This window comes from Mustelus asterias, unplaced genomic scaffold (genome assembly GCF_964213995.1).
Source record: "Mustelus asterias unplaced genomic scaffold, sMusAst1.hap1.1 HAP1_SCAFFOLD_1762, whole genome shotgun sequence".
Classification (NCBI taxonomy): Eukaryota; Metazoa; Chordata; class Chondrichthyes; order Carcharhiniformes; family Triakidae; genus Mustelus; species Mustelus asterias.
Genome location: NW_027591707.1, coordinates 1,708 through 18,536, shown reverse-complemented (window position 1 = coordinate 18,536; position 16,829 = coordinate 1,708). Strand labels below are relative to the sequence as shown.

The window sequence follows — 16,829 nt, the reverse complement described above, 5'->3', positions numbered from 1 at the left end:
TTGAACACTATATTCCAAGTGCGACCTAACTAAGGTTCTACAAAGTTGCAACATGACTTGCCAATTTTTAAACCCAATGCCCCGGCCACTGAAGGCAAGCATGCCGTATGCCTTCTTGACTACCTTCTCCACCTGTGTTGCCACTTTCAGTGACCTGTGTAACTGTACACCCAGATCCCTTTGCCTACCAATACTCTGAAGGGTTCTGCTATTTACTGTATATTTCCTATCTGTATTAGACCTTCCAAAATGCATTACCTCACATTTGTCCGGATTAAACTTCATCTGCCTTCTCTCCGCCCAAGTCTCCAATCGATCTATATCCTGCTGTATCCTCTGATGGTCCTCATCGCTATCCGCAAATCCACCAACCTTTGTGTCATCCGCAAACTTACTAATCAAACCAGTTACATTTTCCTCCAAATCATTGATATATATTACAAACAGCAAAGGTCCCAGCACTGATCCCTGAGGAACGCCACTTGTCACACCCCTCCATTCAGAAACGCACCCTTCCACTGCTACCCTCTGTCTTCTTTTACCGAGCCAGTTTTGTATCCACCTTGCCAGCTCACCTCTGATCCCATGCGACTTCACCTTCTGCACCAGTCTGCCATGAAGGACTTTGTCAAAGGCTTACTGAGGTCCATGTAGACAACATCCACTGCCCTACCCTCATCAATCATTTTTATCACTTCCTCGGAAAACTCGATCAAGTTCGTGAGACACGACTTCCCCTTCACAAAACCATGTTGCCTCTCACTAATACATCCACTTATTTCCAAGTGGGAATAAATCCTGTCTCGAAGAATCCTCTCCAATAATTTCCCTACCACTGATGTAAGGCTCACCGGCCTGTAATTACCTGGATTATTCTTGTTACCATTCTTAAACAAAGGAACAACATTGGCTATTCTCCAATCCTCTGGAACCTCCCATGTTAACACAGTAAGAAGTCTCACAACACCAGGTTAAAGTCCAACAGGTTTATTTGGTAGCAAAAGCCACTAGCTTTCGGAGCGCTCGCTGCTCCTTCGTCAGGTGAGTGGGATTTCAGTTCACAAACAGGGCATATAAAGACACAAACTCATCCCACTCACCTGACGAAGGAGCAGCGCTCTGAAAGCTAGTGGCTTTTGCTACCAAATAAACCTGTTGGACTTTAACCTGGTGTTGTGAGACTTCTTACTGTGTTCACCCCAGTCCAACGCCGGCATCTCCACATCATGACCTCCCATGTAGCCAGTGAGGTTACAAAGATTTCTCTCAAGGCTCCAGCAATTTCTTCCCTTGCCTCTCTCAGTCGACTTAGCATGGTCAATCCACCTAACCCGCACATCTTTGGACTGTGGGAGGAAACCGGAGCACCCGGAGGAAACCCACGCAGACATGGGGAGAACGTGCAAACTCCGCACAGACAGTGACCCAAGCCAGGAATCAAACCCAAGTCCCTGAACTGTGAGGCAGCAGTGCTAACCACTGTGCCACCGTGCTACCCTGTCGAAACCTTCCAAACAAGACAACCCTACTCATTCTAGGTATCAATTTTGTCAACGTCCTGTACTGTGTACAGTTTTGGTCTCCTTACTTGAAAAGGAAATACTGGCACTGGAGGGAGTGCAGAGGAGATTCACTAGGTTGAATCTGGAATTGAGAGGGTTGGCTTATGAGGAGAGACTGAGTAGACTGGGCTATACTCATTGGAATTCAGAAGAATGAGGGGAGATCAGCCACGATCTTATTGAATGTTGGAGCAGGCTCGAGGGGCCAGATGGCCTACTCCTGCTCCTAGTTCTTATGTTGTTTTAAATACGAAGACCAGAGCTGCACACAGAATGTACAGGAGCTGACACTGAGACACATGTAGGCCATTCAATACCTGACAAGAGTGGATCGGCCCCTTTTACTCACTGTGTCCATGAACAGGAGCTGACACTGAGACGCACCCGGATAGGACAAAGAACAACAAAGAACAATACAGCACAGGAACAGGCCCTTCGGCCCTCCAAGCCCGCACCGCTCCCTGGTCCAAACTAGACCATTCTTTTGTATCCCTCCATTCCCACTCCGTTCATGTGGCTATCTAGATAAGTCTTAAACGTTCCCAGTGTGTCCGCCTCCACCACCTTGCCTGGCAGCGCATTCCAGGCCCCCACCACCCTCTGTGTAAAATACGTCCTTCTGATATCCGTGTTAAACCTCCCCCCGCTTCACACCCCAAGTATGTTGGTGCTGTGTCGGTGGGTGTGGTGGGAGGTAGTGGAAGGGTGGGGGAGGGGGGGCTGCCATGATTGGTTTCAGAATCTAACACAATGTTTTACTCCATTTCTGCAGAGGCAAGATGCCCGCATCATTGTCGGGTTGTTCTACGAAACTGAGGCGAGGAAAGTCTTTTGTGAGGTACGGGCACATTGGAGAAAAAAAGCACCCCTGCATTTATATAGCACCTTTCCCATCCACAGAGTATCTCAAAGCAGAGAAAAGTACTTTTATTGGGTTTAGTCGCTGTTGTAATGCAGGAAACCTGATGGGGAACGTGTATAGAAAGATCCCGTGAATGGCAGCATGTTAGTGATCAGATACTCTGTCTTAGTGATGTCGGCTGATGGATAAATATTGACCCAGGCTGTGGCCTCCCTGCTCTCCTCCAAAGAACGTGGCAGGATCTTTTACATCCACCCGGGCCTCATCTGAAAGGCAGCACTCCTTCAGAACTGGGACTGGAGGGTCAGCCGAGATTTGACTTGAAGCCGTGACTTCCTGACCTACCAGTGAGAGAGAGAGATAGCGAGCAAAAGAGTGTGAGAGAGAGAAAAAAGAGATAAAGAGCGAGAGCGTTGGTGTGTGAGAGAGAGAGAGAGTGAGTGAGAGAGAGAGACAGCAAGAGAGTGTGAGTGAGAGAGTGTGAGAGAAAGTGTGTGTGAGCAAAAGCGAGAGAGAGAATGAATGAAAGTGTGTGTGTGAGAGAGAGCAAGAGAGCAAATAAGTGAGAGAAAGTGTGTGAGAGAAAGCGAGAGAGAGTGAATGAAAGTGTGAGAGAGAGAGAGTGAAAGTGTGAGAGAGAGAGCAAGTGACTGTGAGACAAAATATGTGAGAGAGAGCGAGAGAGTGTGTGTGAGTGAGAGAAAGTGTGTGTGTATGTGAGAGTGTGTGAAAGAGTCTATGCGTGCGTGTGTGAGAGATAGAGCGAGAGAGAGTGAGAGAAAGTGTGTGAGAGAGAGGGCGAGTGAGTGTGTGAGTGAGAGAAAGTGTGTGAGAGAGAGAGAGAGAAAGTGTGTGTGTGAGTGAGAGAAAGTGTGTGAGAGAGAGAGAGAAAGTGTGTGTGTGAGTGAGAGAAAGTGTGTGTGTCTGTGTGTGTGAGAAAGACAGAGAATCCTGACATCACATGACACCATGCAAGGACCCCAGGAAGAGCTGCCCCTTTTTAGGGCCCGGATTTTGGTCTCTTCGTGAACTTGCGACTCGGAGATTCTGGCCTATTCGAGTCTCAGAGACTTGGACACAGAATCTAGGCCTACGCTCCCAGCGCCAGCTCTGAGGAAGTGCTGCACTGTTAGGCGAGAGAGAGCTGGGACGGGAGTGAGAGTGTGTGGCATTGTCAGAGGCACCATTCTTTGGCAGAGATGCACATCCTATAGACCAGTAGGAGGCTGTGATAACTGTGATAATTGTAGAATACCAGCTCCCTGGTGATTGGTAATTACCTTACCAGGTGGAACTCGTATACCAAGCCCTTTATAAAGCAGGCCCCTGAGTGGGTCCATTGTTGTATTGTCCTGGTTGGGACCTGTTTGTGTTCACCACAGACTTATGGTTTTTGCTTTACTTTATTTTGTGCAAGAAAGCATCGTTCCTTTATAGCCAACTCCTGGATTAATTACGGAGACCTTTCAAGTCTCTTGCGTCATTCAGTTAGAACCTGGCTGATCTATCATGTTGCTCTACCTACGCACCTTAGTTCCATATCCCTTAAGGTTATGAGTCCTTATCAAGTTCTTCTTATCGGCACTGCAAGGCTTGCAGAATGCAATGTTCAGGCTGTTTCTACACATCTCTTTGATGGTGTCTCCCAACTACCATCAATCAGGTTACACTGCCCATCAGTCTCCATTTACTGATTCCACACCATAGTAAAGTGATGAAGGGGTCATCAACAGTGCGGTCAAGCGACACTTACTCAGCAATAACCTGCTCACGGACGCTCAGTTTGGGTTCCGCCTGGATCACTCAGCTCCCGACCTCATTACAGCCTTGGTTCCAACGTGGACAAAAGAGCTGAATTCCAGAGGTGAGGTGAGAGTGACTTCTCCCGACATCAAGGCAGCTTGTGACCGAGTGGCATTGAGGAGTTCCCCCAGAACTCGAGGAATCAGGGGGAAAACTCTCCGCTGGTTGGAGTTGTACGTGGCACAAAGGAAGATGGTTGTTGGAGATCAATCATCTCGGCTCCAGGACATCACTGCAGGAGTTCCTCAGTGTCTTGGGCTCAACCATCTTCAGCTGCTTCACCAATGGCCTTTCCTCTGTCATAAGGTCGGAAGTGGGGATGTTCGCCGATGATCGCACAATGTTCAGCACCATTCGCGACTCCTCAGATACTGAAGCAGTCCCACGTTCAAATGCAACAAGATCTGGACAATATCCAGGCTTTGGGCTGACAAGTGGCAAGTGACATTCACGCCACACAAATGCCAGGCAATGACCATCTCCAACAAGAGAGCATCTAACCCATCGATGTTCAATGGCATTACCATCACTGATTCCCCACTACCAACATCCTGAGTGTTAGCATTGACCAAAAATTGAACTGGACCTGCCATATAAATGTCATGGTTACCAGAGCAGATTGGAGGCTGGGATTCCTGTGGAGAGTAACTCACCTCCTGACTTCCCCAAAGCCCGATCACCATCTACAAGGCACAAGTCAGGAGTGTGATGGAATGCTCCCCACTTGCCTGGATGGGTGCAGCTCCAACAACACTCAAGAAGCTCGACACCATCCAGGACAAAGCAGCCCCGCTTGATTGGCACCACATCCACAAATATTCACTTCCTCCACCACCGATGCACAGTGACAGCCGTGTGTACCATCTACAAGATGCACTGCAGCAATTCACCAAGGTTCCTTCGGCAGCATCTTCCAAACCCATGACCGCTACCATCTAGAAGGACAAGAGCAGCAGATACCTGGGAACGCCACCACCTGGAGGTTCCCCTCCAAGTCACTCACCATCCTGACTTGGAAATATATCGGCCGCTCCTTCACTGTCGCTGGGTCAAAATCCTGGAACTCCCTCCCTAACAGCACTGTGGGTGTACCTACACCACAGGGACTGCAGCGGCTCAAAAAGGCAGCTCACCACCACCTTGAGGGGCAATTAGGATTCTCTTCAAATCATAAGCAAAGCAGAAATAAAATGCAAAAATATAAAATTGAAAAAATTGAGGATTTCAGACTGACAGACTTGTGGGAGGAACTGCTTCCTGACATCACTCCAAAATAACCTAGCTGTTATTTCAAGGTCGTGCCTTCTTATTCTGGATCCTTCCGTGAGAGGAAGTGGTTTCTCTCTATCCTGTCTACTACTCCAATCAGTTTAAAGATGTAAAGTTTAAGTTTATTTATTAGTGTCACAAGTAGACTTGCATTAACACTGCAATGAAGTTACTGTAAAAATCCCCCAGTCGCTACACTCCGGCACCTGTTCCGGTACACTGAGGGAGAATTTAGCATGGCCAATGCACTAACCAGCACGTCTTTCGTACTGTGGGAGGAAACTGGAGCACCCGGAGGAAACCCATGCAGACACGGGGAGAATGTGCAGACTCCACATAGACACTCACTCAAGCCGGGAATCGAACTGGGGTCCCTGGTGCTGTGGGGCAGTAGCACTAGCTACCGTGCCCCCCTTTTCAACAAGTGCAGGGAGTTCTCCCGACATAACAGTCAGCAGTCCTTCCTGACCCAAAGTGGGGAGGGGTGCTCTGGTGGTAATGTCCACCGGGCTAGCAATCCAGAAGCTCTGGGGACAAGGGTGGAGTTTAAGCAATTCACCAAAGATCCTTAGGCAGCACCTTCCAACCCATGACCACTTCCATCTAGAAGGACGAGGGCAGCAGATAAATGGGAACACCACCACCTGCGAGTTCCCCTCCAAGTCACTCACCGTCCTGACTTGGAAATATATCGGCCGTTCCTTCACAGTCGCTGCGTCAAAATCCTGGAATTCTTTCCATAACGGCATTGTGGGTCAACCCACCACCACTTTCTCAAGGGCAACTAGAGAAGGGCAATAAATGTTGACCAGCCAGCAAAGCAAATGTCCCATGAATGAATTAAAAAGAAATTAAATTAAATCAACAAAACCTGAAATTGAAAGCTCATCTCAGGAATGGTGGCCATGAAACTATCATCGATTGCTGTGGAAACCTACCTGCTTCACTAAAATGTCCTCCAGGGATGGAAATCTGCCATCCTTACCCAGTCTGGCCCACATGTGACTCCAGACCCACAGCAAAGTGGTTGACTCTTAACTGCTCCTCTGAACTGGGGAGGCGATGGTCTAGTGGTATTATCGCTGGATTATTAATCCAAAAAACTCAGCTAATGTTCTGGAGGATCCAGGTTCGAATCCCGCCAGGGCAGAATTTGAATTCAATACAAACATCTGGAATTAAGTATCTACTGATGACCATGTAACCATTGTTGATTGTTGGAAAAACCCATCTGGTTCACTCATGTCCTTTAGCGAAGGAAATCTGCTGTCCTTACCCGGTCTGGCCTACATGTGACTCCAGAGCCACAGCAATGTGGTTGACTCTCAACTGTCCTCCAGGGGCGACTAGGGATGGGCAATAAATGCTGGCCAGCCAGCGACACCCATGTCCCACAAATGATTAAAGAAAAATGGCCGAGCGAGCCACGCAGTTAAAGGACGATTAAGAATGGGCACCAAATACTGGCCTTGCCAGCGATGCCAACACCCCGTGGAATAATTTTAACACCTAATCCCACAAAGTATCTCACTGCTGTTTGTTTGTACACTAACATAGTCACATTATAAATGCAATCACACTTCAGAATAATTCACTGTAGGTGTGAGACAGTTCAGAAAGATATGGTAAGGTGCTATACAAACAATCACAAATTCTTAACTCATTACCACAACAAACACACCCAGATCAGACACAAGGGCAGGATGTTACTTTGACCTTATACACGCAAACACTCTGATACAACACTCCCTCACTAACCGTCACTGATTTAACACTCCCCTCACTGTAATACTCTGATATTACACTGCTCTGACTGTAATATCATATATAACACTCCCCTCACTGTAACACTCTGATATTACACAGCTCTGATTGTAATATCATATATAACACTCCCCTCACTGTAACACTCTGATATTACACAGCTCTGATTGTAATATCATATATAACACTCCCCTCACTGGAACACTCTGATATTACACTGCTCTGATTGTAATATCATATATAACACTCCCCTCACTGTAACACTCTGATATTACACTGCTCTGACTGTAATATCATATATAACACTCCCCTCACTGGAACACTCTGATATTACACAGCTCTGATTGTAATATCATATATAACACTCCCCTCACTGTAACACTCTGATATTACACTGCTCTGACTGTAATATCATATATAACACTCCCCTCACTGGAACACTCTGATATTACACAGCTCTGATTGTAATATCATATATAACACTCCCCTCACTGGAACACTCTGATATTACACAGCTCTGATTGTAATATCATATATAACACTCCCCTCACTGTAACACTCTGATATTACACAGCTCTGATTGTAATATCATATATAACACTCCCCTCACTGGAACACTCTGATATTACACAGCTCTGATTGTAATATCATATATAACACTCCCCTCACTGTAACACTCTGATATTACACAGCTCTGACTGTAATATCATATATAACACTCCCCTCACTGGAACACTCTGATATTACACTGCTCTGACTGTAATATCATATATAACACTCCCCTCACTGGAACACTCTGATATTACACTGCTCTGATTGTAATATCATATATAACACTCCCCTCACTGTAACACTCTGATATTACACTGCTCTGACTGTAATATCATATATAACACTCCCCTCACTGGAACACTCTGATATTACACTGCTCTGACTGTAATATCATATATAACACTCCCCTCACTGGAACACTCTGATATTACACTGCTCTGACTGTAATATCATATATAACACTCCCCTCACTGGAACACTCTGATATTACACTGCTCTGATTGTAATATCATATATAACACTCCCCTCACTGGAACACTCTGATATTACACAGCTCTGATTGTAATATCATATATAACACTCCCCTCACTGGAACACTCTGATATTACACAGCTCTGATTGTAATATCATATATAACACTCCCCTCACTGGAACACTCTGATATTACACTGCTCTGACTGTAATATCATATATAACACTCCCCCCTGCTGTAACACTCTGATGTTACACTGCTCTGACTGTAATATCATATATAACACTCCCCCCTGCTGTAACACTCTGATATTACACTGCTCTGATTGTAATATCATATATAACACTCCCCCCTGCTGTAACACTCTGATGTTACACTGCTCTGACTGTAATATCATATATAACACTCCCCCCTGCTGTAACACTCTGATATTACACTGCTCTGATTGTAATATCATATATAACACTCCCCTCACTGGAACACTCTGATATTACACTGCTCTGATTGTAATATCATATATAACACTCCCCTCACTGTAATACTCTGATATTACACAGCTCTGATTGTAATATCATATATAACACTCCCCTCACTGGAACACTCTGATATTACACTGCTCTGACTGTAATATCATATATAACACTCCCCTCACTGGAACACTCTGATATTACACTGCTCTGATTGTAATATCATATATAACACTCCCCTCACTGTAATACTCTGATATTACACAGCTCTGATTGTAATATCATATATAACACTCCCCTCACTGGAACACTCTGATATTACACTGCTCTGACTGTAATATCATATATAACACTCCCTCCTGCTGTAACACTCTGATGTTACACTGCTCTGACTGTAATATCATATATAACACTCCCATCATTGTAACGCTCTGATTTAACACTCTGACATTACACTGCTCTGACTGTAAAGTATATTACACTCCCCTCATTGTAACACTCTGATATTACACACCACACCTCACTGTAAGTCTGTGATAACACCCCCTCCCCCCCCTCACTATAATCCTCTGCCCTGATGCGCTGTGCTAATGACCCTCCCTCTGCCGGCAGGTATACAAGGAGAAGCTGTACGGTAAGAAGTACGTCTGGTTCCTGATTGGATGGTACGCTGACAACTGGTTCAAGACCCAAGACAACAACATCAACTGTACGGTGCAGCAAATGACGGAAGCGGTGGAGGGTCACATGACTACTGAGATCCTGATGGTGAATCCCACCAACAGCAGGGGAATCTCCAAAATGGTGAGGACGCAGCTCAAACCGATCGGGGCCTGGTCTAGGGTTTCTTTTTAAAATGCTTGCTCAGAGTTTTGGCATCACTGAGTTTTGTTACCCCTTCCTCAAGCTGCCCTTGACAGTCATTGAATCCCTACAATGTAGAAGGAGGCCATTCAGCCCATCAGGTCTACCCCAACTCTCAGAGCATCTTACCCAGGCCCGATCCCTGTAACTCCACATATTTATCATGGCCAATCCACCTAACCCGCACATCTTTGAACTGTGGGAGGAAACCGGCGCACCCGGAGGAAACCCACGCAGACATGGGGAGAACGTGCAAACTCCACACAGACAGTGAACTGAGGCCGGAATCGAACCGGGGTCGCTGGCGCTGTGAGGTGGTGAGCCACAATCTTAAACTACCCCAGTGTGCCGGGAGGGGAGGGGGAGGTTGCGGGGGGGGAGGGGGGGGGGGAGGGGGAGGTTGCGGGGGGGGAGGGGGGGGGAGGGGGAGTTGCGGGGGGGAGGGGAGGGGGAGTTGCGGGGGGAGGGGAGGGGGAGTGTTGAGGGGGAGGGGAGGGGAGGGGGAGGTTGCGGCAGGGAGGGACGGGGGAGGTTGCGGGGGGGAGGGGAGGGGGAGGGGGAGGTTGCCGGGGGGGGGGGGTAGTTACTCCTGCAGTGTTGTCACGGAGAGCGTAAGCACCATTACCTGTACAAATTAAAAGTCCCTGTGGTTGGAAGGAAGATTTGAAGAGCAGCATGGTTCCCAAGCGCGGACTAGCCTCGATTGTCCAGGTGTTGGAAGTCACGGATTGTGGCTGGGGGATTGTGGCTGGGGGATGGGGATGGGGGATGGGGATGGGGGATTGTGGCTGGGGGATGGGGGATGGGGATGGGGGATTGTGGCTGGGGGATGGGGATGGGGGATTGTGGCTGGGGGATTGTGGCTGGGGGATGGGGATGGGGGATGGGGATGGGGGATTGTGGCTGGGGGATGGGGATGGGGGATTGTGGCTGGGGGATGGGGATGGGGGATTGTGGCTGGGGGATGGGGATGGGGGATTGTGGCTGGGGGATGGGGATGGGGGATTGTGGCTGGGGGATGGGGATGGGGATGGGGGATTGTGGCTGGGGGATGGGGATGGGGGATTGTGGCTGGGGGATGGGGGATGGGGATGGGGGATGGGGATGGGGGATTGTGGCTGGGGGATGGGGATGGGGATGGGGGATTGTGGCTGGGGGATGGGGATGGGGATGGGGGATTGTGGCTGGGGGATGGGGATGGGGATGGGGGATGGGGATGGGGGATTGTGGCTGGGGGATGGGGATGGGGATGGGGGATGGGGATGGGGAATTGTGGCTGGGGGATGGGGATGGGGGATGGGGATGGGGGATTGTGGCTGGGGGATGGGGATGGGGGATTGTGGCTGGGGGATGGGGATGGGGGATTGTGGCTGGGGGATGGGGATGGGGGATTGTGGCTGGGGGATGGGGGATTGTGGCTGGGGGATGGGGATGGGGGATTGTGGCTGGGGGATGGGGATGGGGGATTGTGGCTGGGGGATGGGGATGGGGGATTGTGGCTGGGGGATGGGGATGGGGATGGGGATGGGGGATTGTGGCTGGGGGATGGGGATGGGGATGGGGGATTGTGGCTGGGGGATGGGGATGGGGGATTGTGGCTGGGGGATGGGGATGGGGGATTGTGGCTGGGGGATGGGGATGGGGGATTGTTGCTGGGGGATGGGGGATGGGGATGGGGATGGGGATGGGGGATTGTGGCTGGGGGATGGGGATGGGGGATGGGGATGGGGGATTGTGGCTGGGGGATGGGGATGGGGGATTGTGGCTGGGGGATGGGGATGGGGGATTGTGGCTGGGGGATTGTGGCTGGGGGATGGGGATGGGGGATGGGGATGGGGGATTGTGGCTGGGGGATGGGGATGGGGGATTGTGGCTGGGGGATGGGGGATTGTGGCTGGGGGATGGGGATGGGGGATTGTGGCTGGGGGATTGTGGCTGGGGGATGGGGATGGGGGATTGTGGCTGGGGGATGGGGATGGGGGATGGGGATGGGGGATGGGGATGGGGGATGGGGATGGGGGATGGGGATGGGGGATGGGGATGGGGGATGGGGATGGGGGATGGGGGATTGTGGCTGGGGGATGGGGATGGGGGATTGTGGCTGGGGGATGGGGATGGGGGATTGTTGCTGGGGGATGGGGATGGGGGATTGTGGCTGGGGGATTGTGGCTGGGGGATGGGGATGGGGGATGGGGATGGGGGATGGGGATGGGGGATTGTGGCTGGGGGATGGGGATGGGGGATGGGGAGGGGACGGAGGGGCGTTACTGGTGAAGAACTCTTGTCGAGTTGCTGCAGTGCAAGTCCGAGCTCGGTCCCGGGCTTGTACAATGATGCCACACAGAGGAGGATACCCTAATAGTGGCATTATAAAATCAATATAACACTGAGGTGACTTGGGGATGCAGTGGCATTGTCACTGGACTAGTCATCCAGAGCCCCAGGGTAATTAATGCTCTGGCGACCCGGGTTCGAACCCCACCATGACAGATGGTGAAATTTGAATTGAATAAAAATCTGGGATTAAAAGTCTAGCAATGATCATGAATCAATTGTCGTAAAGATCCACCTGGTTCACTAATGTCCTTTCAGGAAGGAAATCTGCCGTCCTTACCCAGTCTGGCCTATATGTGACTCCAGAGCCACAGCAATGTGGTTGATTCTTAACTGCCCTCTGAAACGGCCCGAGCGACTCACTCAGTTAAGGGGTAATTCAAGATGGGCCATAAATGCTGGCTGGTGACGCCCACATCCCCTGAACAAAGAAGGAAAAAAACATAAAATAGATGTTAGGTCAGGTGACTGAAAGGTTGGCTCGAAATACTTTTTTATCCATGGAATGTAGGCGTCACTGGCTGGGCCAGCATTTATTACACACGGTCCAAGGGGCTTGCTAGGCCATATCAGTTTTGGTTAAAGTTTATTTATTAGTGTCACAAGTAGGCTGACATTAACACTGCAATGAAGTTACTGTGAAAATCCCCCTAGTCGCCACACTCCGGCGCCTGTTCGGGTAACACTGAGGGAGAATTTAGCACCTAACCAGCATGTCTTTTGGACTGTGGGAGGAAACCGGAGCACCCGGAGGAAACCCACGCAGACACGGGGAGAACGTGCAGACTTCACACAGACAGTGACCCAAGGCCGGAATCGAACCCGGGTCCCTGGCTCCGTGAGGCAGCAGTGCTAAGAGTCAGCCACATTGCAGTGGGTCTGGGAGTGCGTGTAGACCAGACTGACAGCAGATTCCCTTACAGATTCCAGCTTCATCATTTGCCGCGGTGAGATTCGAACCCGGGTCCCCAGTGCTTTACTCTGGCTCTCTGGATCACCAGACCAGTGACTATACCACTGCGCCACTGCCTCTCCCCCATTGGTACTTGGAGCGTTTGAGGAAATTCCACAGTCATGGGCCCAGGCAGCTGAAGGCACAGAATGGGGGAGCGTTTAACATCTGGATTGTTCAACTGGCCAGAATTTGAGGACCACAGAGATCCTGGTGGCCATGGGGCTAGAGGGGGTTAAAGAAATTGGGGAGGGGGTGGGCGTGGGGGGAGGGGGTGGGCGGGGGGGAAGGGGTGGGCAGGGGGAAGGGGTGGGCGGGGGGGGAGGGGGTGGGCGGGGGGAGGGGGTGGGCGGGGGGAGGGGGTGGGCGGGGGGAAGGGGTGGGCGGCGCGAAGCCATGGTAGGATTTTTATAAAAGGAGGGAGAATTTTCTGTTGCCTGATAGCTATGAGGCTGATGGGTAGGGATGCTGTGCGCTGTCACCCAGATGAACCTTGCTGCCCTGTCCCCTTTCCTCAGACCTCTCAAGAGTTCTTGGAGAAACTGCAGATGGTGATCAAGAAGTCGCCAGAGGAGACGGGGGGCTACCAAGAGGCCCCCCTGGCCTACGATGCCATCTGGGCCCTGGCGCTGGCCCTGAATAAAACGGCCCAGGAGCTGGAGAAGAAGCAGATGCGTTTGGAGCAGTTCAACTATCGCAGCCAGAACAGGGACATCACTGACGAACTTTACAAAGCCATGAATTCCTCCTCTTTCGATGGGGTCTCGGTACGTGTGTATCTGTGTGTATCCGTGTGTATCAGTGTCTATCTGTGTGTATCTGTGTGTATCTGTGTCTATCTGTGTGTATCTGTGTGTATCCGTGTGTAACTGTGTGTAACTGTGTGTATCCGTGTGTATCTGTGTCTATCTGTGTGTATCTGTGTGTATCTGTGTGTATCTGTGTCTATCTGTGTGTATCTGTGTGTATCCGTGTGTAACTGTGTGTAACTGTGTGTATCCGTGTGTATCTGTGTCTATCTGTGTGTATCTGTGTGTATCTGTGTCTATCTGTGTGTATCCGTGTGTAACTGTGTGTAACTGTGTGTAACTGTGTGTATCAGTGTCTATCTGTGTGTATCTGTGTGTATCTGTGTGTATCTGTGTGTATCTGTGTCTATCTGTGTGTATCTGTGTGTATCTGTGTGTAACTGTGTGTATCCGTGTGTAACTGTGTGTAACTGTGTGTATCCGTGTGTATCTGTGTGTATCCGTGTGTAACTGTGTGTAACTGTGTGTATCAGTGTCTATCTGTGTGTATCTGTGTGTATCTGTGTCTATCTGTGTGTATCCGTGTGTATCCGTGTGTAACTGTGTGTAACTGTGTGTAACTGTGTGTACCTGTGTGTATCAGTGTCTATCTGTGTGTATCTGTGTGTATTTGTGTGTACCTGTGTCTATCTGTGTCTATCTGTGTCTATCTGTGTGTATCTGTGTCTATCTGTGTCTATCTGTGTGTATCTGTGTCTATCTGTGTGTATCAGTGTCTATCTGTGTGTATCTGTGTCTATCTGTGTCTATCTATATGTATCTGTGTGTATTTGTGTGTATCTGTGTCTATCTGTGTGTATCTGTGTGTATTTGTGTGTATCTGTGCCTATCTGTGTGTATCTGTGTGTATCTGTGTCTATCTGTGTGTATCTGTGTCTATCTATATGTATCTGTGTGTATCTGTGTGTAACTGTGTGTACCTGTGTGTATCAGTGTCTATCTATATGTATCTGTGTGTATCTGTGTGTATCAGTGTCTATCTGTGTGTATCTGTGTGTAACTGTGTGTAACTGTGTGTATCAGTGTCTATCTATATGTATCTGTGTGTATTTGTGTGTATCTGTGTCTATCTGTGTGTATCTGTGTCTATCTGTGTGTATCTGTGTGTATCTGTGTGTATCAGTGTCTATCTATATGTATCTGTGTGTATTTGTGTGTATCTGTGTCTATCTGTGTGTATCTGTGTGTATTTGTGTGTATCAGTGTCTATCTGTGTGTATCTGTGTGTATCCGTGTGTAACTGTGTGTAACTGTGTGTACCTGTGTGTATCAGTGTCTATCTGTGTGTATCTGTGTGTATCTGTGTCTATCTGTGTGTATCTGTGTCTATCTGTGTGTATCTGTGTGTATCTGTGTCTATCTGTGTCTATCTGTGTGTATCTGTGTGTATCTGTGTGTATCTGTGTCTATCTGTGTGTATCTGTGTCTATCTATATGTATCTGTGTGTATTTGTGTGTATCTGTGTCTATCTGTGTGTATTTGTGTGTATCTGTGTCTATCTGTGTCTATCTGTGTGTATCCGTGTGTATATGTCTGTATATGTATATGTGTCTGTCTGTATTTATAAATCTCTCTGTGCCTCCGAGTGTGTGTGCGTGTATCTGACTGTGTGTTAGTGTATCTGTGTATCTGGCCGCACATGTGTGTCTGTGTGCATGTGGCTGTCTTCATATGTCACTGTCTGTGTGTGTCTATGTCTGTCAACGAGTATTTGTCTGTGTACATCTGTGTGTCTATGTATGTGTTTGTGTGTGTGCACCTGTGCATGTGCGTGTGTGTGAGTGTGTGTGCCTGTGTGTGTGTGTGAGTGTGTGTGCCTGTGTGTGTGAGAGTGTGTGAGGGAGAGAGTGTGTGTGTGAGAGTGTGTGAGGGAGAGAGTGTGTGTGTGTGTGAGAGAGTGTGAGGGAGATAGTGAGTGTGTGTGTGTGTGTGAGAGAGAGTGTGTGTGAGTTTTAGTGTGTTCGTGTGTGTCTATGTGATTTTGTTTGTGTGTGTTATGTGTGTATATAGCGTGTGTGTGTACACGTGTATCTGGGTCATTTATACAGTGCATCTGTGCAAGAACCCTTGAGGATGTTTATGGCGCTCCTCCCAGCTTTAACATTGATTTGATCTCCTCTTTCCCACTCGTGTATTCCACATCCCACCCTCAGTGCGGATAACCTTCCGGAACATTGATGGGCCTCCCACATTGACGTGTTCTTTCTCTCCCCGCCCACCCCCAGGGTCACGTGGTGTTCGATGCCAGTGGATCTCGAATGGCCTGGACAATGGTTGAACAATTGCAAGGTACATTTTTGTCACTTTTTGAAAATTCTTCTGTGGAATGTGGGAAGGGATTCCATTTCTTGTCCTTCTCTAATTGCCCCTTGAACTGAGTGTCTCATTCGGCCATTTCAGAGTGCAGTTGAGAGTCAACCACATCGCTGTGACTCTGGAGTCACATGTAGGCCAGACTGGGTAAGGACGACAGATTTCCTTCCCTAAAGGGACATTCGTGAACCAGGGGGATAATTGGTTTCATAGTCACCATTCCAGGTGGGATTTGAATCCATGTTCCTGGAGAATGGGATGGCTACCGGATGTCTAGTCCAGCAACCTGGCCACCAGCCCATGTTTCCACCCCCGCTCCCGTGTGCTAACTGAAGTAGAAGTTGGATGGTAGCACGCACATCGTACACTGCCAGCAACAGCTGAGCGAATCTAGCAGGACTGGATATGGAAGGGAGGACAACACAAGCTGTCCACTCTTTAACACTCCCCATTTCCACCACCACGGATATCCAGATCCCTTATTGTTGCGATTCCGTCCAGTTTCCCGTCACCAGAAACCCTTTAGTGAACCAAAAGGCCACACTCGCGGCTTTCACAACAAACAAGTCTGTCCTCCCCAGGGACATATGAGGAGAGACTAAATCGGTTAGGATTCTATTCATTGGCGTTTACAAGAGTGAGCGGCGATCTCATAGAAACTCATAAAATTCTAACAGGGTTAGACAGGGGAGATTCAGAAAGCAAAAGAGAAAATGCTGGAAAATCTCAGCAGGTCTGGCAGCATCTCTCAGGAGAGAAAAGAGTTGACGTTTCGAGTCCAGATGACCCTTTGTCAAAACCTTTG

The 16,829-nt window shown here is 49.0% G+C and overlaps 1 protein-coding gene across 1 annotated transcript in view; it reads left to right on the top strand.

Moving 5' to 3' along the window:
• The window catches only part of LOC144488676 (gamma-aminobutyric acid type B receptor subunit 1-like), a gene marked incomplete at its 3' end in the record, with an annotated part of 54,553 nt that extends 38,553 nt beyond the window's left edge, over positions 1-16,000 (top strand). Inside the window, exons 5-8 of the mRNA XM_078206765.1 lie at positions 2,335-2,400; positions 9,364-9,555; positions 13,420-13,668; positions 15,937-16,000. Of these exons, the coding sequence (XP_078062891.1) occupies positions 2,335-2,400; positions 9,364-9,555; positions 13,420-13,668; positions 15,937-16,000 (571 nt within the window). The remainder of the gene's footprint in view (positions 1-2,334; positions 2,401-9,363; positions 9,556-13,419; positions 13,669-15,936) is intronic.
• Between the last annotated feature and the right edge of the window lie 829 nt (positions 16,001-16,829).